The sequence below is a fragment of the Pipistrellus hanaki genome (assembly GCF_964339955.1).
Source record: "Pipistrellus hanaki genome assembly, chromosome: 14".
Taxonomy (NCBI): domain Eukaryota; kingdom Metazoa; phylum Chordata; class Mammalia; order Chiroptera; family Vespertilionidae; genus Pipistrellus; species Pipistrellus hanaki.
Window position 1 is genome coordinate 23679742 of NC_140516.1, and position 24476 is coordinate 23704217.

The window sequence follows — 24476 nt, forward strand, 5'->3', positions numbered from 1 at the left end:
TGCCCAATGCTTTACTGCCAGGGATTTTAAACAACTGGCCGGGGAGGAAAACTTATAAGGCCTCTGAACTTTGTTGGGAGAAAATTACTTCATTTCAATAATCTCTTAAGTCAGAATTTAGCTTTTCCTTTAATTATAAGTACAGGTAAAAAAACAAAAAACAAAAACGCAGTAGCATCAATAGTACCTGCTGACAATGAAAATTAATTGTCAGCAATATATAATTATGAACATTTTCATTTTATGGTATAATTGTTGAAATGTCATTTCTATTCAAACTGCTTCAAAATTACAGTGGTTATTAGACCTGCCACTAGATTGTACAATTTAATGCATAAATATAGAAGCACTTATTTTCATACATGTGTTTCACAATGTTTGGCTTATTTTGCAATCCTATTTTGCAATTTTATTTTATGCTTTTAAAAGCCTTGTTTTGAGATGGGCTCCAGAGGCTTTATCAGTCTGCTAATGGGTCCATGTTCCAAAACATGGTTGTTTTTCTGTAACGTACTCATACAAAACCTGACAGTTGTTATAAACTTTGAATGGTACTGCTTTAGTTTCTTACATCTAATTATGTCTCCATCCATTTTTGTTTGTTTTTCTCTGTAGTGCTCTAGCATTCATGGCTCTTCAATGCCACCATTGTTTTCTAGGCTACCATAACTTCCTCCTGAACTGTTATGGACAGTGTTTTGTTTTCTTTCTTTCTTTTTTTTTTTTTTTTTTTTTAATATTTTCAGAGAGGAAGGGAGAGGAGAGAGAGGGAAATATCAATGATGACAGAGAATAATTGATCTGCTGCCTCCTGTACAGCCCCCACTGGGGATCTACCCACAACTTGGCCATGTACCCTGACCAAGAACCAAACTGTGACTTCCTGATTCATGGTCTGAAGCTCAACCCCTGAACCATGCCAGCTGGGCTGGACAGCGTTCTTATTGGCTGTTTTAGAGTTTTGACCTCCCTAAGACCTCTCACTTCTGCAGCCAACTGCAACTGTGGGTTCCCAAGATCCCCCACTGGAAAGACTCCCAGAACTCTGAGAGCTATCGAACACAGAGTTAGGGTTTGTTACAGTGAAAGGACACAGATTCAAAACAGTGGCGGGAAGAGGCGCATAGATCAGGGTCAGCAATAGTTCCACAGGCTGTGCTTCCATTGTCCTTTCCCAGGGGAGTCATGCAGATAATGTTTACTTTCCCAGTTATAACTCACAAGCATTGCCAGCCATACAAATCAGTTCAGCTCCAGTTTTCACTGAAGCTAGGTCACCCTGACTCGGTCGGTCACAAAGACACTATACACACTGTTGGCTGCTCCTGTGGATTTTAATTAGTTATATTTAGTCTTCAAGCCCTCATGAAATTGAGCTAATAAAATGGGATACATGCACCCCTCTCCCCCATTCCCCCGCCCCATTATTCACATTAGACAAGTGATAAAGTCACTCTTAACAGGCAGGCTAGTCCAAGGGCTTAGAAGGTCACTTCCCAGAAGTGAGGGCAAAAGCTAGACCTCTCTTAGGCAAGGTTAAATTTCACTGTGGAGTTACTGTATGTCTTTCCTTCTCCATTCTACCTAGCATGCTCTTGCCCGATAAATCTTTCTAATAAATAGCCTTAGTCATGTCATTTTCCTGCTCAACAACCCATGTTGTCTTCTTATACTTTCCTTCCTATGTTCTAGACTCTACAGGTGGTTTTATTATAAGTATTCTCTTTTCTTGGCCATGTAAACCAGTAAAATATTAAAGTGATCCCAAATTACATAATCATCCTATGTTTCCCCAACTGGCTTTTCCTTGCTGTCTGCTCAATCTAAAATTCCCTTGTCTATTCAAAATCCTTGTGGTCTCATCCAGTGCCCCAGTATCATAAAGCCTTAATTTCTTAAAATAGGTTTATTTCATTCCTCTTTGGCATCTCTGTGACACTTGCTGTGATCTGCTTTGCATTGAAGTTATTTTTGTTCCTGTCTCATTCTCTTTTAAAGACAGCAACCTCCCGAAGAGTGAGGATTGTGCCTTACTCCTCTTCATATGCCATGTAGAGGCCAAGATAATGCCTAGAAGCTGGCAGGGACAGAATTTACACAGAATGTGATTCCTGTCTTTTGGGAGAAGATCCAGTAAACGTTCCACATCACAAGAACAAACACGTTAAAGTGAACATTATGGTCAATCTATTTTATTTAGCATTTGTAGCAAAATAATATCCTCCAATTCTGCCTGTATAAGCTCAGGTATGATGCAACCTACATTATCTTGCTTGTTTCCTGAAGAGATTGTTCAATCAAGGAAGAAACAAGAATTGTGTGGGACAGTCTTGAAGTAATTGCCCTGGATTTGAGAATTGTCTTGGAGAACAATTGCGAGAAATAAAGTATGATTGCCTCTGTGGCTCTGATAGAATTATAAAAGTTTAGTAACCAATGGTTCTAGAGACTGTGGGAGTCAGTATCAGGGAACAGGAAGAATTTTGGATTTGATAACAAAAGTCCTGGGTTCAAGTCCTGTTGCTGCCTAATTGAACATATAACTCGAGGTAATTTGCTTGTTTCTTTGCTCATCAGTTTCTTCTTTTATAAAATAACAATTTTAATGCCATCTCTGCTGTACTCACAGGATTATTTGGTAGGACCAATAATATAATGTGATTGTACCTTTCATTGTTATTAATGTCGAGACAAGAGTGAACAACTAAGCCTTTTTGTTACTCATTGGAGCTATGAACACATGGTTAGGCTGTGAGAGGAGAAAGGGAGATAGGATATTTTGTATTTAAGTTCTATTGTACTAAATTTAATTATAATCAATTTAATTTACTCTAGCTGTATTTAAACCTATCACTTTTCTTCACTGCATATGGTTTTGACTTGTTTGGCAGAATTAAAATAGGGGAGGAGGAACCTAGCTAGGCACTGGGTTAAAGGAGAGGAAGGAATTGGTGTGAAGCTTGGTCACCAGGAAAAGGTGTGAAGGTGTGTGTGGCTGAGTTTGGTTAAACCTTTGTCATCAGTTGAGGTCTTTAGCAAGACGAGCAGAGGTTTTCTGGAGAGAATAGGGGAAAAGGTGGTAGGGCCAGTATGTATGTGTTTTTTCCCAGGGCAGAGAAGTTTGGGAGGGGCACCTGAGGTTCCTGTTAGAGAGAAGGAATAAAATGGGCCCCTACAGCAGCTCTGAGAAGGAAGGGCAGCACAAATGACCTAGAGAATGACTATGGCCTGGGTAATTTCACTGTAGGAAACACTAGGGCTACCTTTGATGGAAGTTTCTAGAAACAGAAACTTTCTTCAGTTCTACAATTTCCTGTCAGTTTTTCAGCAATTGCTAAATTTAAGCTATCCGAGAGCAGCAGAGAAAGATATGTATTTATTTAGGTTCAGGCCCAATGAAGGGAAATTTGCCTTTCCAAAATGACAAGGGGGAACATTTGAAGGAAAGCAGATGGGGCAATCTTACTTCTGTTTCGTGTTTGCTGTAACAGGCACTCTGAACCCTAATGGGCCCAGGGAGAAGAAGGCGGTCAGGAGCTGCCACTTAAACCCTCTCACCTGGCTTGATCCCTCTGCTCTGTTTTTAACCATCTCCATCTCACCTGCTAACTTCCTTCAAGAGTTTCTCTTTAGCTTCAAAGTCCTGCCCTTTCCTACCTCAGGGTTTGTGCCCCCAGGGGCCCAAAGTTGTGGAAGTTCTTTGTTCTCTCTGCCTGGAGGGGATGACTAGAGAGGAGTCCCAGCAATGCCTCTGGTGTCTCCTACTAAATTCTTTTTCTCAATAAGCATTGATAAACACTGACATATTCCTGCAGATTATAATGGATGATTTACATTTCTTCAGATCAGCTGGGAAATTAGCTATTATTTATCATGTCACTTTTATGAGAAGATGCTTTACAAGGTCTTAATGAATTCCTATGGTTACCTTTGGGACAAAGCACATTGCTACTGGGTTGAAGATGGAATGTTTTACAGGGTGGTATCACAGTTGCATTGGAAAATGAAAGGCATTGAAACCAGACAACTTGTGTGTGCATTTAGGCCCTACTATGTACTGGCTGTATGACTTTGGGCAATTTATGTTATCTTTGAATGTTAGTTTCCTCTGTGGGAGGAAGATAACAATAATTGAAAAACTAAGAATAGAAGGATGCTTTTTTAGTATTCTAAAGACTACCTGCTTTAATACTATAGCCAACTCAAACTTAATGATGAGATTCTAGAATCCTAAATATTTTAATCAGTTAAAAAGTATCACTTTTAAACATTGTTTTGGAAATTTGGTCCTATGTAATTAGGCATGCCAAAAAGAGAGAGAGAAAGAGATAATTATGGGAGAAAAAAAGCATCCTAAGAATAACTGAAATAAAAAGTTCACAAATTTCTTAAGCAAAAATGGTTAAAAGCAGTAAGATAATCACCATAAATTAAAAAATTATTCATAAGTAATGATAAGAAAAAAATAATGAAAATTAAAAGTAGATACCATTTTTACTATGAAATAAAAAGTATTTTAGCCGAAACCAGTTTGGCCCAGTGGATAGAACGTCAGCCTGTGGACTGAGAGGTCCCAGGTTCGATTCCAGTCAAGGGCATGTATCTTGGTTGCAGGGCACATCCCCAGTAGGGGGTGTGCAAGAGGCTGCTGATCGATGATTCTCTGTCATCCATGTTTCTAACTCTCTATCCCTCTCTCTTCCTTTCTGTAAAAAAATCAATAAAAATATATTTAAGCCGAAACCGGTTTGGCTCAGTGGATAAAGCATCGGCCTGCGGACTGAAGAGTCCCAGGTTCAATTCCCGTCAAGGGCATGTACCTTGGTTGCGGGCACATCCCCAGTAGGGGGTGTTCAAGAGGCAGCTGATTGATGTCTCTCTCTCATCGATGTTTCTAACTCTCTATCCCTCTCTCTTTCTCTCTGTAAAAAAATCAATAAAATATATATTTAAAAATATATATATATATATATTTTATAAAAACTATTTTATAAAAATGGTAAGACGCATTTGTGGATATTTGAGAAATAGGAACCAAGTTACCCTGCTAAATTGTCCTTTTCATGGGCAGACTATAAACAGATGCTGTGGAAAAAGTTTATGCGTTTTCTTCTAAGTTTTATTTTGGTGAATTTCACTTAAGGATAAAGTGTCAAGATTTTTGTACACAGATATTATTATGATGCTAGAGACAAAAAGAAAAACAACTTAAATAAATAATAAATATTAGTAAATGTTTAAACAGATGTTTCCCATGTGACTATGAAGATAAGGATGCAATGATTAAGATTGTGTTTTTGAAGACTGTTATGTATAAAGATTATTCAATGTTGAGAGAAAAAGACAATATATACTGGACATGTGGTATAATCCTAATCTTGTTTAAAATACCATGTGTGTGTGACTGTGTATATTGAAAGGGAGCAACAGAAGATATTAATTTTGTTTTAAGTGGAATGATCATGGCTGGCTATATTTTCTATATGTTGCATATTTTCTACTATGAATACATATTGCTTTTATTGTTGGTTAGAAACATTATTAAAATTGCCATTTTAGAAGTTGCTGTGAAGGTTAAATAAGAAAATATGGCTGAATACTAAGAATACGGTAAGGTTTTAGAAATGTTTATTTTCTTTATCAGAACCTCAACTTGAAACTTAAAGTTTCAGATTTAATTTTTTATTATTTGATAGTGGATTTATAAAAGCTCTCAGGATCAAATAATTTTTGTGGTGTCAATTTATATAGCTTTGGTTGAATTGAATTAAAGAATGCAAGCATCGCTAGAGCTAACGGTACAAAGTAGAATTTTCATTTCTTCACATTCTACATATTTAAACTTTGATACCAGTTGGAATAATTTATACTTTTGCACATATTCCTGTGTCTTAGTAATCAATGAGCTAAATGCATTTCCCCCAGATATAATAAAGTTAGTACTTTGTAAAAGCAGAAAGTCAGCCCTAACCTTCATTGTGATCCTTAGTTTCTCATATTTATTCTTTAATAAAGTTATAGGTGTCATATCACTTCATACATAATCAGGTTTTTGGCTTTTACATGCCTTGTTTTTCTGGACCTTAATAAGCAATATTTAGGGTAATGAAGTTTGAGAGAGAAAATGGGCTTCTCATAATAACTGTGAAGGAAAATGGCTTGGGAAAGTGTTTTACTATGCCAGCGTTTTCACCCAAAGGAAAATTGGTTTTGCATTATCTTTATTATAATGATTAGAGTTGGATGTCATGGGCATATTCATTTTAAGCTCAGGGTTATATTTTTATGTATTTGGCACAACTTAATTAAAAAATTATCCAGATTATCAGTACCATTGATTTGATTTGCCTATATCAGAATGTTTCTTTATTGTGTAGTTATCTAAGCATTTTCTGCAGATTTCTTTTACTATAAGCCATTATACTTCCTGTTTTTCGTTGTGGTCCCCTTTAAGGCACTTCCTATGTTTTTAAGCCCATTAATAATAAGCGTTTGTAAACTGTCATAGTAAATATATGACATTCTTTCATGTTTGCTAAATGTTTGTTTCTTTCTTTGTTTTTAGGGTGACTATGGATCCTTCTATTCACGAAGCTCTAGAAAGGTAAGGGAAATTTACACTGAATGAATCAAATATATTATTTCTGGTTTCTCTTCAATGTAGTAATTATAAACATGGACCCCAATGGATTTTTGTATGTGGTGCTACTTTTTAACCGGTTTATTGTTTTAAATTAAATTAGAAAACAATTTGAAACCGTTTACAGTTTAGCCTAGAGGGGCCACCTGGACATGTGCTCATGGTAAGGCGGTACCTTGAGGGTGTTCACTGTATGCCACATCTGGTCCTCAGCTGTGCAGTTTGTGGTTTGCTCTTATGGCATATAAGAGTAGCCATGTTCCTTGGAGATGGATAGAGGATCAGTTTTTCTATTTATAATGCCATGAAAACAGAATGTTTAAAACATTAGTACATTCTCTTTCTTGAAAAGCCTACATGGAAGTCCAATTGTGATCAGTCATTTGCTTTGGATCTGGAATTAGAACAAGGAGAGCCAGTTTGGTGATTATAATAGTTTTGTAGTCATGGTAAGATTATAATACTTTGTAGTCATGGTAAGCTGACGTGTCTGTCTCACCTGGAGGGGATTCTGCTCAGTGAGCTGCGCAGGTGCCTTTCCGCTAAACAGTGATCAATAAATGCTCCAACTCTCCCTCTCAGTTTCCCATTTTCTGGGAGTCTCCACCATTCACCTCTCCATATGTTCATAACATCTACCACTCTTCATGCTTTTAGTGGTAGCCATTTTTTTCAACTGGGAGGCCAAGGTCAGGGTTAGGGCAGACTGTATTTGAATGTCAATTCTGCTGGGCTCCATGGTCTTGGTACTAAACTGTACTATGCTTCATTTTTCTCATTTGAAATGGATTAGTATTAGTACCTACCTCATCAGTTTGCTGTGAGATAAAACATTTAACACAGTGACAAAAGAAGTGGTAAAATATTACAGAACATGTTTTTATGGTTTAGTGTTTTTTTTTCTAAGGTGACTTCTGCATTCATATATATCTATAATAATAAAAGCATAATATGCTAATTAGACTGGATGTCCTTCCGGATGACCTTCCGGATGAAGCTGGGGCTGCGAGGGAAGCCCAGGTCCCTAGTGCCAGAGGGAAGCCAGTGCCAGCAGCCTCAGGAAGGAAGGCCTACTCTTGCACGAATTTTGTGCATCGGGCCTCTAGTAGATTCATATGCAGAAGTATGATGGGAATCATATCAAATGTGATAAATCTGTATGTAAAATTGCCATTTTGGTATGGCAAAAATAATCAAATACCAGCTATTTCATATGACCAAACCCAATAATAATTAACTTATAATTCTATTTTCTATCTTTGAAAAGTTTTATTATTTTTTCTTTTAACACTTGTAATTCTTTGAAATATAAGTGCATTTTATTTTTCTATAATGATGTTACTTTTAAATTGATATTCAGTAATATGCTAGAGTAATACTGATTTTTTGTCATGAGCTACTAGTAAGAATGATATTATAGTCTTATTGAGATTTTTACATTGGTTCAAAAAGCATTTCTCATCATGTCACCAGCAGAATCCAAGCTCTGTTTCATGTTGCTTGTCAGTGTTATTTGTGTTATTAGTGATAAGCCAAAACCAGATTCATCTCAGTCCTACACTTAATCTCATCTTACCCATATATAATATGTCTGATCTCTTGAAGAATGTTTGCATTTTTAGAGTATATTTCCTTTTTTCAATAATTTTAAGAGGTAAAAACATAACTATCTTTATTTTCTAAAGTTAGAAGTTGAATCATATGTAAAATTATTGGACCAAGACTGTAAATCTAGTTAGTGACTACACAGAGTTGAGCAGAGGTCTTCAAAACTCTAGGTTAAGATGGACGTTTTTGTGTCTGACCACAAACTCTCACTTTATATAGTTGGGTAAATACAAATCTTAAGAGGTTGTCTGAAATATGATAGAACTGCAAGAGAGATGGGCCCGCATTTCTTACTGTGTTTCTATGGTTCTATGGCTGCTCAAAAGCATTTTCTGGCCACATTTTAGAATTTTTAATCCAGTATAGTTAATAATTGATACCATTTTTAGAATCAGTGTAAGATGGATTTCACCAATACTCTGTTAAAGAACAAAAATATATATTATCACAAGATTGAAGTATTTAATTTTTCAATGATTTACTTTTTAAAAAATTTAAATTTTTTTATTGTTCTAATTATTGCATATTTCTCCTCTTCCCCCCCTTGACCTCTCCCCAACCGCTCCCATCTCGAGCACATATCCATTGATTATGCTTATCTGGATGCATGCAAGTTCTTTGGTTGATCACTTATCCCCCTTTCCCCCCTCCACACACACACACACACACACACACACACACACACACTCACACCCTTCTCTGCCTTCCCTCTGAGGTTGGACAGTCTGTTTGATGCTTCTATGTCTCTGGATCTATATTTGTTCATCAGTTTATGTTCATTATATTCCACAAATGAGTGAGATCATGTGATATTTATCTTTCTCAGACAGGCTTATTTCACCTAGCATAATGTTCTCCTGGTCCATCTATGTTGCAAATGGCAGGAATTCTGTATTTTTTAAAAAACCTTATTCAAGAATGAAACAACTCTTCATGCGTGGATTTTGGACTTTCTTGTTCTGTTCTGATCATGAATTTGTGAATTAAAAAAATATTTTTATTGACTTCAGAGTGGAAGGGATAGGGGGAGAGAGATAAAAACATCAATGATGAGAGAGAATAATTGATTGGCTCTGCCTCCTGCATGCCCCACACTGGGGATCCAGAGAGCCTGCAACCTGGGCTGGGACTGGGAATCAAACCGTGACCTCCTAGTTCATAGGTTGATGCTCAACCACTGATCCAAGCCAGCCAGGCTGTATGTGTGTATTTGACCAAGCTTCTTTATCTAGCCTTCAGCCAAAGAGCTTCTGCAATGAATATGTGTGTATGCCGCCTTCTGTAGCGATCTTCCAGTGGTTTAAGTGCTGTCTTTAGTGAAGTGCTGACTTGGTGCCCGTGGTGGGAAGCCATGAGGCAAGTACTGAGATGCAGGCAGAAATGATTTCTCTGGGTTCTAACACCACCATTCAGCGAGGCGAGTGATTGGAACTGATTGGGGCAAAAAGAGGCTGATAGCTGATGCCTTTTACTTCAATGTGAAATGTTTCTTCTTATTTACACTATTTGCATCTTGGAGCATCTCCTCTGGCCTCTGTCTGGTTTTGTGTACAAAACCAACTGCCTTGGTGCTTCGCGAAGCTGGACTGTTGGCTCAGTTTGCCTTCTTTCTTGTCACAGTTTCAGGGAAGTCAGAGATCTGAACTCTAATGAGGTCCCTCATTGCTTGGCGTCCACCCCTGCCCTACTAGCTCCAGCACCCTCATCATTTTGCCAGCAAAATTGTGTTTGGGGCCTCAGGAGGCAACACAGAGTCCTTGTTATTGAATCCTCTCACCCCGTTAAAATATTAAAGTGCTCCAGGGAGTAGAGATGAGGAGATATGACATCATAGTGCACAAATGGAAAGGGTGGCTTGGATGAATTCTGAGTTTAATGAGGTAAGAAGAGTGTCAATAAAAAGGAAAGAAAATCCGTTTATGATGCCTGGGAACTGATTCTTCATCCCCCCACAACCCCACTACTTTGATTACCTGTTTTTATAGAATGTGAGTCAAGTGGCAGCATTTAAGAAACCGAGATCACGTTTAAACTTTTGTACGCCGAAGCCAAGCCTGTGATTTAGATGTTTGTGAATGCAAGCTGACATTTAAAGATGCGTGTGCTGTCAGAATGTTCGATTGACTTAATATAAAGGATGAAGGAAAGCGTGAGCCTCTCAGATAGAATTCTTTTGTCTTTGAACCCTGGACTATGAGTCATAAGGAACAATGCTGCCTCCTGCGAGGCTCAGTCTGAATCCTAATGACACAATTCTAAGAGCTGTCAGAATTGACTCATGCCCAATTTAAGGGTATAGGTTACAATGAGGCTAACTAAAAATACCTGATGATTCCTGCTGCTGGCAAAGGTTTGTTTTCACTTTACATCCAGAACAATCAGAACTACCACAATGCAGACACAATGCCCTGAGGTCTTTATGTGGAGACAGTGGTTTATATCAGGTTCAGAAGTGAGAATGTGCTGGCTGGTGGCAATCGCTGTCATTCAATTTTGCTTCTCTCAGGATGGATCTGACAGCACAGACGTGTCTTTCTTTCCTCTTTGCTGCTTCACATGGAATCCTCTTGAATGTGTGTGGTCAGTAGGAAGGAGACTCCCATTGTCTTTGGAATATCAGTTCCAAAACATTTTTTCTGACATTCAAAGAAGACATGGGTGCTTTTTATACTAAAGAGAATAATGTTATTTTTGGCCTTTTAAAAAATGTGTTAGGAGTGTGTGTGTGTGTGTGTGTGTGTGTGTGTGTGTCAGAGAGAGAAAGAAACAAGAGAGAGATGAAAGAGAGACAAGAGAGAGTGAGAAAGAGATAGATAGAGAGAGAGAGAGAGAGAGAGAGAGAGAGAGAGAGAGAGAGGCTGATTTGGAAGATTAAAAGATTTTAACATCAGATAATAAAAATCATTATAAAATATATAGTTTATCTATATTAAAAATCATCTTATAAATATCAACTCATTAATAACATCTAATTATCACATGCAAAAAACCCAGGAGCTTAGAATCCTGGCTCAGCAGACCAAAAGCTCCATAACCAGAAATTGTAAATCTTACAAAATGCTCTCACAAAATGATGACTGTTGTTCTGCTTATGAGAAAATCTAATTTCTCAACTGCCCCTCCTGTGTTTCCAGAACCACATGAAGTTGCTAAAGGTTTCAGAAATGAAGTTTAGCATCTTCTCCCAGACAGCCAATGCTGGTGTTTACTGTCTCCCTGAAGGTGGAGGGATAATCTATTCTATTTTTTCCTATAAAAATACATTTGGAAACCAACCATGGGAATTGTGCTCAGTGAAAAACAATCTGTCTACAAAAGGGTTCCGTCCATCCTTGCATTTCTTTGATCACTAATGCGATAGAACATTTTCCCCATGCTCAGTAAACATTTAACTTTTTTGTGCATTGTCTATCTATGTCTTTGGGTATTATTTTATTATAATATTAATGTTTTCTCATCAACTTATATGAGCTTTTTATGTATTAAGATTATTAGTCTTTCAGCTCCATGAGAGGCGAATATTTTTCTAGAGTTTCTATACCTTTTAATTCTGTCTAACTTGCAAAGTTTAATTTAAAAATTTGGTTTAAAAAAATCCCACTTACTTTTTTAACTATGTTGGAATTGTGAACTATAGAACTATCTTAAAATGTTTAATTTTTAGAAAATATGTTTGGGCACAATTTCAGATCACATTTTTTTAAATCAAAAATCAAAAAAGGTGGTAAATATGGCTGAAAATGTAGGCTAGAGTCTTGCCAGGGGCTTTGAATTCTCGGCTAAGGAGATAAATCTATATGGCCATGCTTTATATCACGTGGGATGCAGTTGTGGATTATGATATGCTAAGGTATCAGGGCATGTTAATCTCTGAGGTAGTGGGGGACATGGCCATATTATGTCACTTTATCTTTTTTAATTCTCACAGGAGTCCCCTTTGTGGCAGGCCTTTTTATAGTTTTATCCATACCACATCTAAATCCATGCGAATACTTATATGTGAACATCTCTTAATGGAGTCTCTAGAACTCAAATTATTGATAGTATCCTGACATTATAAGGTAAATTCATGTCTCTAGCGCTCCTATTTTTGTTGAAAAGTGTTGTCCTCGCTTGGTAACATTATGGCTCCTGATCACAAATGATCTCCTTTTGGAGGGCAGGATGGTGCAGTAGTTGGAGTCTGGCAGAATAGTTGCTAATTAGGAATTGTGGACAAGTTTCCTGAACACGTCATCCCTCCATTTTCTCATTTCTAAGTGGGTACTTAGCTCATTGAGTTATTGTGAAAATGAAATGAATGCGCCTTTCTTAAACATGTTTTGGTGGGTGGCTCAGTCGATTGCAGCGTCATCATGTACATCAAAAGGTTGCCGGTTTGATTCCAGGTGAGGGCATATTCTTAGATGGTGGGTTCAATTCCCAGTCAGGGTGCCTGTGGGAGGCAGCCAGTCTACGTTCCTCTTATATCAATGTTTGCTTTTCTCTCTCTGTCCCTTTCTCTCTCTTTAAAATCAATAAAAAGCATATCTTTGGGTGAGTGAGGATTAAAAAAAATAAGTTCTGGTGCATTATATGTGTTTGGTAAGTGTTAAATATCACCCTCATTAATATCCAGATGCCCCTTGCATTTTCCTTTTCCTTAGTGGATGACATTCTAAGCCCATCTTCCATGTAGTAAGTTTCAAGAGAAGATTAAAGCCTAGAAAATTATGAGGACTTAAAACTCTGACTAGTGTAGTAATGAAGCAGTAGACAAACAGTTGGTGGTGGGTCCAGGAAATGGTGTTTTAAAATCCAATTTCAGAATGGTCAAAGTTTCTTGCCATGGACAGTTCCCTTCCCCCACATGAAACAGCTCCATGTCCATTGGTGATATTCTTAATGTTGGATCAAAATAGGTGAAACAGGATTGGGGAATGGTAATCTCATTTTGGTCTCTAATGCTATATGTTTGTTTATTTAGCTAATGTGTGTATTATCACTATGTGTATATAGATATTGCTGTATATAACATATATATGTATATGTGTGTGTGTGTGTGTGTGTGTTTGTAGTATATGTAATGATATGTTAGAACTCTAAAAATATCTCAATAATTCCAGATCCCTACTGAGTCTTTTTAAAAAAATTTTTTTTTTATTTATTTCAGAGAGAGGAAGGGAGAGGGAGAGATAGAAACATCAATGATGAGAGATAATCATCAATCAACTGATGAACTGCCTCCTGATGCCCCCTACTGGGGATGGAGCCTGCAACCAGGCATGTGCCCTGACTGCAAATGGAACTGTGACCTCCTATTCATAGGTCGATGCTCATCCACTGAGCCACACCGACCAAGTCCTACTGACCCTCTTGATAGGAGTGACTCTGCTAATTCATCCCCAGAGGAGGAGCTTCAGTGTGACAAATACTGTTCAAGCTACAATGATGGGTTTCTTGCTTCAGGATAGAGTAGAATGTATTATCATCCCCTGCTCGGTCTCTAACTCCCAACTCAAGAGGTAATTAAAATAAAAAGTGACTCTCTCTCAGGCAGTAAAAAAAAAACAGGCCACATAGTATTCTTTCTTAGATGCAGGAAAGAGAAAATGACTTCCTGAGGTAACTGATTATGATTTGTCTTTTGAGCCTGTAACTAGATGACTAATTCTTATGGCTCAGTAAGAGAAGGGAGCTCACATTCATTGAGTGGCCTGTATGTGCAACAAGATGTTATTCAGTGGTTGGCAAACTCATTAGTCAACAAACCAAATACCAACAGTACAACGATTGAAATTTCTTTTGAGAGCCACATTTTTTAAACTTAAACTTCTTCTAACGCCACTTCAAAATAGAGTCTCCTAGGCCGTGGTATTTTGTCAAAGAGCCCCAATCAAGGGACCAAAGAGCCGCATGTGGCTCATGAGCCGCAGTTTGCCCACCACTGGGTTAACTTATTTGATTCTCCAGTGACTTCTTGAGGCTGCTTTAATTACCCCAATTTATAGATGGAAACTGAGAGGTGAAATAGTTGATAAATAGGAGAACTTGGATTTGAACCCAGATCCAAACAATTGCCAAAATCATGCTCTTTCCAGGGCTATCCTGTCTGCTGATATATTGGATTCTCAATCAGGAAGAGCAGGAACATTGGTCTGAGAATTTCAGGTGTGATCTTTCAAGTACTAACTATGACTGGCTACCCCCAGGGAATTCAGCTGTCGCTGCTGCTGACAATAAAAGCTGAGTGGCTGGTTTCCCCTCAGCGGTAAGCCCCCCTTCTCTGTTCTCTGCACCTGTTCTCCAGTTTTAGGGTACGGATTGCTCTTTACCTCTGCTCTCTGACCTCTAATCCCTCCTACCTTCCACTGATCTTTTAACATTAACTACAGTTGCTTCCTAGCTACCAAAGCCATATTGGTGACAGTTATTACTTCACTTATTTATTTCAACTTTGATCCAGTGTGTTGAAGAGCTGGCTATAATTGGAGGCATGTATAACTTCCTGAGAAAAGAGTCAGCAATTAAGACGTCAGCCTTTGTCAGGTTTTCTGGGCACTGTGCTGATAGGTACCTGGAAATAATATAGATGGAACATATGCTAAACCTTCTGGCATATAAATATGTTGCTCTTTAACAGAAAGTTTCCAGGACTCAATAGGCAGCCTTTTGCAATGACTTAGTAACTCAAGGTTGGATTTAGCCTTTCTTGGTAAGATTAAAAAAAAAAAATAGAAATAGAGGACATATGTGGTGTAATGAAAGTAGGTGAGCCAGAGTCAGTTATGGACACTCAAATTTTAGTCCCATCCTCACTGTCTGAATGTCATACATCAAGACGCTTTTCTTCTTGGAGCCCTGGTTACTTATCTCTGAAGTAAATGAGGTGCCTACTTCATGGGAATTTTAGTAACCTCCGGTACGGTGCCAGGCACAGGGCATCACTGAGAAAATATGACTTCTCTGCATGTAGACCTGGAAGTGAATGCTTTTTATAAGTTCTTGCCTTAGGGAAGGCAAAGACTGTATTTCCTTTACAGTTCTCTATCTGTTCCATTTCCAAGAGAGGTTTAAGCTCTCTTATTTCCCTGATACCTCTGCATGAGCCGAGACTTTGAACTCAATACACAACAGCTTGTTGGGTGTATTACATACATCTGTTATGTGCAAGCTTTCTTCCTGCCGGATCTGGGGTGCAGTGAGTGGAGAGTCACATTCTGCTGGTAGACTTAGCTATTGATGATTCCAGCACGTTTATCATGACGTAGGTGATGCTTCTGAAATTGTGGAGGAGGCTGAAATGACTAATGTGGCCAGTCAAGGCTTCTCAGCTAGATAAGGACAGTGTTCCATCTCAAATTCTGCTCTCTCTCTCTCTCTCTCTCTCTCTCTCTCTCTCTCTCTCTTTCTCTCTCTTCTCTGTGCTCCCTGATAAAGACTGGCCTCTTTTACCTGCCTGATTTATTAAGTAAACTCAACAGTTTCTGCAAAAGATGTTATATATGCTTAAACGAAGGTTGACAGTTTATGAGTACAAGCCTAGCAAGGTTTTACCTTAATCACCTATTAAACACTCTTCGGTATCCAAAATTAAAATTGATAACTATTCACTTTTAATTCAACAGATATATGAGTGCTTTTATATACAGGGCATACTTTTTAATGAAAAAGTAAATATTTTTAATCACCAAATGAAGGAAGGCTTTTCTCTCTATAAAAATACATGTTTTAGAAACATTGATGTGTACTTTTTCTAAATAATATCATGAGACAAATTAATTTGATTAGTCAAAAGCTTTTAAATGGTTTATAATATTGTATTGTTATCAGTATTACAAAAGAAAATGTTCCCTGGCCCAATTTATAATTGTGTTTATTTTTGTCCCAATTCAGCCATTGAAAAACCTAAGAAATGCATCATTTTTAAAAATCAGGAGTATAGAGAACAGAAGAATGACTATCTTTCATTTTCTATGTTCCTTTTCTAATTATCAGTATTGCTACCCATCAGCAGCTGGCACTAAATTTTCTGCTGGTTTAAGATCTAATGATAGGGTTGCATTTTTGTATTTCCTCAAGTACTTCTATTTAGACAGAAATAAACTGAAATATGTTACTTTTCCCTAATAGTTTGGAGCTATGGAGATACTCAGTAGCAGTATGACAGCTCTATAATATGACTTGTGGAAGCAAGAAGTGGGCAAAATATACTCAGCCAGCATGGCTCAGTGGTTGAACATTGGCCTATGAGAGCTTGTTTGGAGGTTCTAGCAGGGGAGCGCAGCTACTCGTATACCCTTGACCGAAGACCGGTCCTCTCCTCTTGGGGGAAAGTCGTCCTCTTCGACCGAGCGCGCAGCTTCGGGAGGGATGCACATGGATCGGTGAGGGAGGAGGGGGACACCCGCCTAGCCAGCCAGATCAGCCGAATCAACCCTGGCGATCAATGGGGTGACAGATGTCGCAGCCAGATCGCCCTCACATCCTGAACATTGGCCTATGAACCAGGAGGTCAGGGCTCCATTCCTGGTGAGGGCTTATGCCTGGGTTGCAGGTTCCATCCTGAGAGTGGGGCATGCAGGAGGCAGCTGATCAATGGTTCTCTCTCATCATTGGTGTTTCTCTCTCTCTCTCCCTCTCCCTTCCTCTCTGAAATCAGTAAAATACATGTTTTTTAAAAAACAATTTGGGTAAAATCAGAAAGAATATTTGGATAGAACTTTGTATATGTTTTCTGTTACTTTATTTGACATTGTTTGATTTGTGGACCATTCTTGTGAAATGGGCAGGAAAGCTCTTCTGAATTTAACTTGCGAGATCAAGAAACAGAAGTTGGGTTTCTATAACTAATACTAGTACAACACCCTATGATAGGCCTACCTGGCACTGGAACCCTGACCTTGGTCCCCCTTGGTTCTACTGTCCCACTATTCAACCCACTTATTTAAGAGACCACATGGGCCATTTATATAACTTCCCTGGGAGAAGTAGGTAAGCCCTGTTCCTGGGTGGCCTGGACATAAAACATTCAGGGGTTAGAGTCTGTAACTTCAGTAGAGAGAAACTAACGCCAGTCCACCAAGGCATGTGAGCCTCTACTTTTCCCTTCTTTAAGAGCAAAAGCTTTGGTACATTTACACAGCAGTACTATGCAGCAGTGAAAAAGGACTGAATACCCATTGAGACAGCATGGTGGGACCTGGAGAGTATGATGCTAAGTGAAATAGATCAGTCAGAGAAAGACAACTATCATATGATCTCACTCATATATGGAATCTAATGAACAAATGAAACTGATGAGCAAAATAGACCCAGAAACATAGAAACACAGAACAGACTCTAGAATCTTAGAGGGAAGGTGGGAATAGATTGGAAGAGATCAGTCAAGGAACTTCCCTGGATAAATGCATAAGCTATGGACGTAGACAGTGGGGTGGTGAAGGCCTGGGGCAGGGACAGTTGCAGGCTATAAGAGGTCAATGGGGGGGGGGGGGAAGGGACAACTGTAATACTGTCAACAATAAAGACACTTTTTAAAAAAAACAGCTTTTGGGCCAAAACTGGTTTGGCTCAGTGGATAGAGCGTCGGCCTTCAGACTGAAAGGTCCCGGGTTCGATTCTGGTCAAGGGCATGTTGTGGGCACATTCCCAGTGGGGGGTGTACAAGAGGCAGCTGATCGGTGTTTCTCTCTCATCAGTGTTTCTCTCTCATCGATGTTTCTAACTCTCAAGCCCTCTCTTTTCTCTCTGTAAAAAGTCAATAAAATATTTTTAAAAAAAGAACATTTGGGTCTGGACTCATCACACCTGGTAAAGTTGTGTTTATTTCTTCCTTTGTGCAACCGGGAAGGAGACAGACTGAAAGCTAGTCTGTCCCATCCGTTGTGCTGATGCTGGTCGTTTTCTGATTATGTTCACCAGGCTCTAGCTTTGAAGATGAGCCTCCATGGGAATGAATCACTCATTCTATGGACTTGTCAGTGCTGTGGTCAGCCATATCCAAGGGTTGTGAAAGATGCTAAAAGAATAAGTTATAATAATGTGTTTATTGGAAAACGATGACAGTCAAACTTAAATTAATCTTGTTCTGTTCAGTAGCGATCCTGGGAACAGCATAGAGAGTGGACTGTGAATGGTGGTACTTATTCTTGAATGTAGTGATTTACTTTTATGGAGCTTGGTTATTTTGTTTCAATAAAGGGTAGCTCCTATGGGTGTTAGAGCCTTTCTTGCTCATTTGGGAGTTGTCTACTTAGAGTAGATGTGGTGAGGATTTACTGGTGAGGGGCTCGAAGCATCAGAGACCTTCCTTCCAGACTTTTGGTCCTAGAAACCACAAGGGAATTATTCCATCTTCCTTTATTCTTTTGCGTATACAGGTAACCTTGAAAAACATACTGGGTGGTTAGCTTCTATTTCACAGTTTTCCCATGGAAATTTCTTACAGGCTAGAACTGCGGCTTAGGTGGTTGCTATGCAACCAGGAGAGGCGTTCACAAGCTTTGTCACAAGCCAGCAATCAAACAAGAGACATTATTTGCTTTGGATTCTGTATTTTTAAAATCAGCTCTCGTGTTTTGTATTGTGTATTGACATCGTTTGGGGAGTTTTTATTTGTAGAAATGCCTTTTCCAAACACACACACACACCTTTTTGGGGTTTGATCTTGCTGGAAGATTAAAAAAAGAAAGAAAAAAAAAGAAAGAGAAAGAAAAAAAGAAAAAAAGGACAGGCCCACCTTATAGCCAGTAGGTGTTGTAATTAGGCCATGAGGAAGATAAAATAGTTCTGATAAAAACATGATGGAGTCAAATACTGCTTTGGCCACTCTTTTATTAAGAAAACATACATGTAGCTTTGCATTCTCCTACTGCTGGTCTTTATTTATTTTGTACGTCTCTGACATAAATCTTGTCTTTGAACCTGCACTAGCTTTCCCTCTCTTGTCCTAGAAAGCCATCTCTGAACAGAAGATCAGAAAGAAACCTTTGTCCTCGGGATTTATTCTGACTGAATTCTTTGGAGCCATCTTTTATGTAAATCCTCTTGACCTTCACAGATTTTGTCTTTCAAACACCAGTCAACCAGCTTTTAAACAAATACTTGGGCAAAGGCTTGTAACCAGTGTTTATATTTTCAATGATCCATTTTTAATTCTCCATCGGTGTTTATTGAGTGGGACTGAGAGGCGGGCCTCAGAACTCCTCAGGGTTCTCTTGGAGGTGGAGCAGCGGATACAGGAGGGTAACCTGATGCAAATTTCTGCCAGGTCCCACAGGAGAAAGGGATGGATTGTAGCGTCTGTGTATCAGTGAGCTTGATATTGATATCTGGCAACATTGCAGGCTAGGTTATTGAACGAATAGCTTGTGATGAGTAAGAGGAAGTGGTGATAATTAGTCGCCAACATGATTTCACTAGGAAAATCTCATGTGAAATTAAACCTGTTTTCTTTCTGATGATTTAACTATGCTGGTTATTCATGCAATTCTATAGCCACTGGCTATGGATTTTAGTAACACATTTGATGGAATTTGTTATGCTAATCAACATCTCATTATTACAACCAGTAACTTTTATGCCTTAAAATAGCACTTAGCATGGTTTTTTTTTTCTTTTTCTTTTTGCAAATGGCTCTCTATGTAAATTATTTGAAGATAGAAGTGTTTTTGAAATTCAGGGATATGATAAAACATTTGCATGTAAATATTATCATTTGCATTTCCCCTCATAATTTGGCCTACTGTGAGAAAAACATTCGCTTTTTATCGTTTGAAGTCACTGTTTTGGATTGTATTGCATGAGGCCATGCTCACATTTTAGGACAAAGGTACTGGAAGCATTCAGGATGAGCTTATATTATCTGTGTGCTTCCCAAGCAAGTGGGGATCCAGTGCTGACCTTGGTCATTGCTGTTTTTTTGTTTTGTTTTGTTTTGTTTTGTTTTGTTTTGTTTTGTTTTGTTTTTGTGAGGTTTCAGTGTGTCAATGACTATTGGAGAAAGGCCGATACTTTGTCTTCAATTCCACATTCCCTTTGAGTTTTTTATAGAAAATGGGGAGAGAACTATTTTAAATCACACGCAAAACATTAGTTAGGAAAGCTGACTTCTTTCATTTCATCAGTGCACAGACATTTGCTGAGTAGGGTTCTCATTGGTTTGAAGACAAGTGGGGCAGGTGCATTCCTATTACATGCTAACTTCCACCTTGACTTTTTTGAGAATATTTGGCACACTTTTTGCGAATATTTGGCACACTGATGAAGCCGGGGAACCCCTTCTCAGAAGACAATTTCTAAGTCTGTAAAATAAAATGGTGGATAAGTTAATCATGTTGAAATAGTTATCTAAAGGTTAAAAATTGGGATAAAGTAATAGGCATACTTAATGCATTAGGTAATAAAAGCTAGCAGAGGGGTGAATATCAGTTGCATATTTGAAGTCATGATGGATTTAGGCAATATCATGAGATAGCTGATGAATTGTAGGGTGATAACAAAGTAACTGTTATTTCTCCTGGCGTCAAAATCACAGGTACTGCAAATGCTCTGTGGCTTGTATCATGCCTATATTTATAATCCAAGGAGATGCTAGATTTCAGTTAGATGTTAGTGAACATAAAGACGTACTTGTCTCCATCCAGGATCTATCCACAGACCCATGGAGGAGGGTGGTGTCCATATACCCCAATTTTAGAACACCAATTCTCAAAAGTAATTGTTTTAAGAACAAAAAGAAAAATATCATATTAATATAATTCTTTCCAGATGGTAAACTCTCTGGAGCTAGAATCCTTGGGGATGTTCCAATTAATAAACATAGCTTAAGCTATATTAAACATATGTGATAGCAGAGACAAAGGAGTTTCAAACATGGCATATTGTTTATGCGGCCTAATTATCAATAGAATAGAATGATAAATCTTTACAGAAGGTATTAAATGGCTGGGCCCTCTGCCATACTTTTATTATATTACTGAAGAAGTGTAAGAAGTAAAACCACAGTTTAAATGGAGAAATTTTATCTGAACAGCCTCTAAGAGGCCAAGGGAAAATGCCCAACTCATTTGTGAATAATGCTAGTAATACTGAAAATATTTCATACAAATAATAGCCTTGATTTCATGGGTAGTTATGAGTTAGTACCTGGGTAATACTCAGAGTCATGCCTGACACATAGTAAGCCCTTTGTTAGCGCTATTATGATTGTTCCAGCATGTTAATACTACTAAGATCTACAAATAGGTTGTGAAGGCCATGAAGCTTTATTTCTCATTTCAAATAACCATGTTTACATATAAAACAGTAATACTTTAGGTCCTTATCAGCTCCTGATTGTGGGATGATATTAGGGACATATTTAACTTTTTACAAGTAAGTATTAGGTGAACATTACATAAAATCTTAAAAGCTCTATAAGTGTAGATATAGGAAACATAAATCTTGGTTTCTTTTTACCTCAGCCATTCAGTCACGCTTCCCTGAGGTAACACTTCACATAAAAAATAATAGGTTTATCTTTACAGGAAGATTTTATGCTTATACAAGTTTTACACACACATGCATAGTCTTTTTAATGCGGAAAAGAAAATGATTTTATGCTATATGTATTTTACTTCACTCTGAGTAAATCAATAAATACCATGCCCTTGAGGTCATTTCATGTAGAGTTGCCTTCTTTTAAATACACTTTTTATATTAGAATGATTTTAGACTTACTTTGAACAGTTGCAAAGGTAGTTCAGAGTCCCTATACTCCATACCCCCTTCCCTAATGTAACTGTCTTACATTACCATGGTACAAAACTGAGCAGCATTGATACATTGCTCTTTACTAAATGACATACTTTACTTGGATTTCACTAGTGTTTCCCTACTGTCCTGTTTTCTGTTCCCAGCTCCATATTACATTTAGTCATCTATCTCCTAGAGCCTTCTCCAGCCTGTGATCATTTCTCAGGTTTTGATTACTTTGACAGTTTTGAGGAATGCTGGCAGGGTATTTTGTAAAATGTCCCTTTATTTGAGTTTGTCTCCTGGTTAGAATGGGTTATGGCTTTGGGGGAACATGGACACAAAGGTGAAGTCCCTTTCTCATAACCACATCAAAAGTACATGCTGGGCTATCTCAGTGATAGAGCATCGCCCTGCGGACTGAAGGGTCTCGGGTTCAGATCTGATCAAGGGCACATATCTGGGTTGCAGGCTGGTCGGGGCATGTGCAGGAGGCAGCCAATCGATGTGTCTCTCTCTGTTTCTCCTCCGCCCTTCCACTCTCTCTAAAAATCAAATGGAAAAATTTCCTTGGGTGAGAATTAACCAAAAAAAAAATAAAAAGTACATGATGTCAGCATGGCTTATCAGAGGTGATGCTGACCTCTGTCCCCTGTACAAGGCAGTGTCTGCCAGGTTTTGCACTAAAAAGTTCCTTTTTACTCACTTTCCATACTCCTCTTTTTGGAAATAAGTCACTAAATGCAGCCCACACTTAAAGAGTAGGGACCGAAGTTCCACTTCCTTGAGAGGAGGCTGTCATGCGCGAGTATGTGTTTGTGGCGTGTGTGTGTGTGTGTGTGTGTGTGTGTGTGTTTAATGGCTTTGTCATATTTCATTAGACTTTATGTGACATGTGAAAAGTCTATTTTTGACATCTATTAATTTTCCCCACAATAAAAAGCAGATGTAGGGCCCTTTAAGCTGCTCCCTCCAATCTAACCATTCTCTTTATCTATTTTTTATTTTGGAGAATCTTTCTTTAGCTGCCCAGAAACCTCTTTTTGTGTGTGTGTGTGTATATATATATATATATATATATATATATATATATATATTTGTTTATACTTTCCTAATTTTGGTTAGGCTTGTGTAGAGAGCTGAATTAAAAATAAACAACGTGCTGCTTTGTTGGCCTTATAGATATTCACAGACAATAATTGCTAAGCTTCTTACCTGACAGCATATTATTTGCTTCAGGTGACCAAATAAGCAGTTCTTCATGGAGCCACAGTTGTGAAATTCTTCAGACCTAGGAGTCTGCTGTCTTATCAAAGGCTACCTATAACTCTGCAACATAAAACTTCTGTATGCACTCATAGATTTCTGGGGCTCTTTATTCAGCTAACAGATATTTATTGAGCTTTTGCCATGTTTCAGCTATGGTTTGGTAGTAAAGCAAATGAGGTGCCTGGCATGAGACAGATCATGTTTATAGTGGGAGACACAGACAAAACACACATTAAAGATTAATGGGAAAGATCGTTTTAGACAGAGTGGTAAGTGCCGTGGAGAAAATAACCAGGGTGAAATGCTAGCGAATTACTTGACGGTTATGTAGGATGCGTTTGGTTTTGCAGCCAGTGAAGTCCCAGGAACCAGGCACTGAGTATTCCAGCAAAATCTGGCATTGGAAGTGGGCTTGCTGAACGCCAGGAGTAAAGAGGAAGGCAGAGCAGTAGGGAGGGGCTGTGGAGGGAGGGAGGCTGGGCCTGGTCCGTGCAGGGCTGCCCAGGCAGCGTTCCATTTGATCTGGATAGTTTTAAGCAGGAGGATGTGTTGCTGTTGCTGTGTGGAAAACGGATTGTAGGGGACAGAAAAGGAAGCAAGAACAGCAGTTAGGAGACCATCAGAGGAGTCCATGTAAAAGAAAGATGATGGCTTTCGCCAGGGAAGTAGCAAGAGATGGATAAACGTGGACAGATGGGGATATATGTATTTTAGGGATAGAGCTGCCTGCATTTGTAGATGAATCTGATTAAATTATTACACAGAGGGGGAATAAACAAGACAAATAAAGCGATAATGCCATAGAAGCTGCCTCAAATATAGATCATCTCCCATGCAAGTCTAATGCTAGAAAATTTGGTGTAGGAAGAGTGTCATCAGCACTTTATTCCTCATGATGCTTTAAAAGAAGACAGCTATCAAATATTGACACGAACACTCTAGGAATGTTAGAAAGACATGTCCAGTACAATCTACATATCCTACATATCGTGACGGGAGAGGAAACTTGTTTATCAAGTTAATGAACTCTTAATTTTTATTATCTTATAAGTCTACCATAACTACCAAGGCTGTATAGTAAGAATTTGTCTTTAGGGGGTTATTAACAAATTAGGGGAGTTAATCATCATTTATTTGATCATTACTACTCCAGAAATTCTCATCTTAGTAATAATATGTTTTATGCCATTGTCACTGTGAATTGCTTTTATGTCATAATGATTGTAATATTTAGCAAAACAAA

The 24476-nt window shown here is 38.3% G+C and overlaps 1 protein-coding gene across 2 annotated transcripts in view; it reads left to right on the plus strand.

Annotated features, from left to right (window-relative positions):
• The window catches only part of ANK3 (ankyrin 3), a 555635-nt gene that overhangs the window by 71824 nt on the left and 459335 nt on the right, over nucleotides 1-24476 (plus strand). For both annotated transcript variants that reach the window (XM_084903932.1, XM_084903938.1), the window contains exon 2: nucleotides 6566-6604. In XM_084903932.1, the coding sequence (XP_084760058.1) occupies nucleotides 6566-6604 (39 nt within the window). The remainder of the gene's footprint in view (nucleotides 1-6565; nucleotides 6605-24476) is intronic.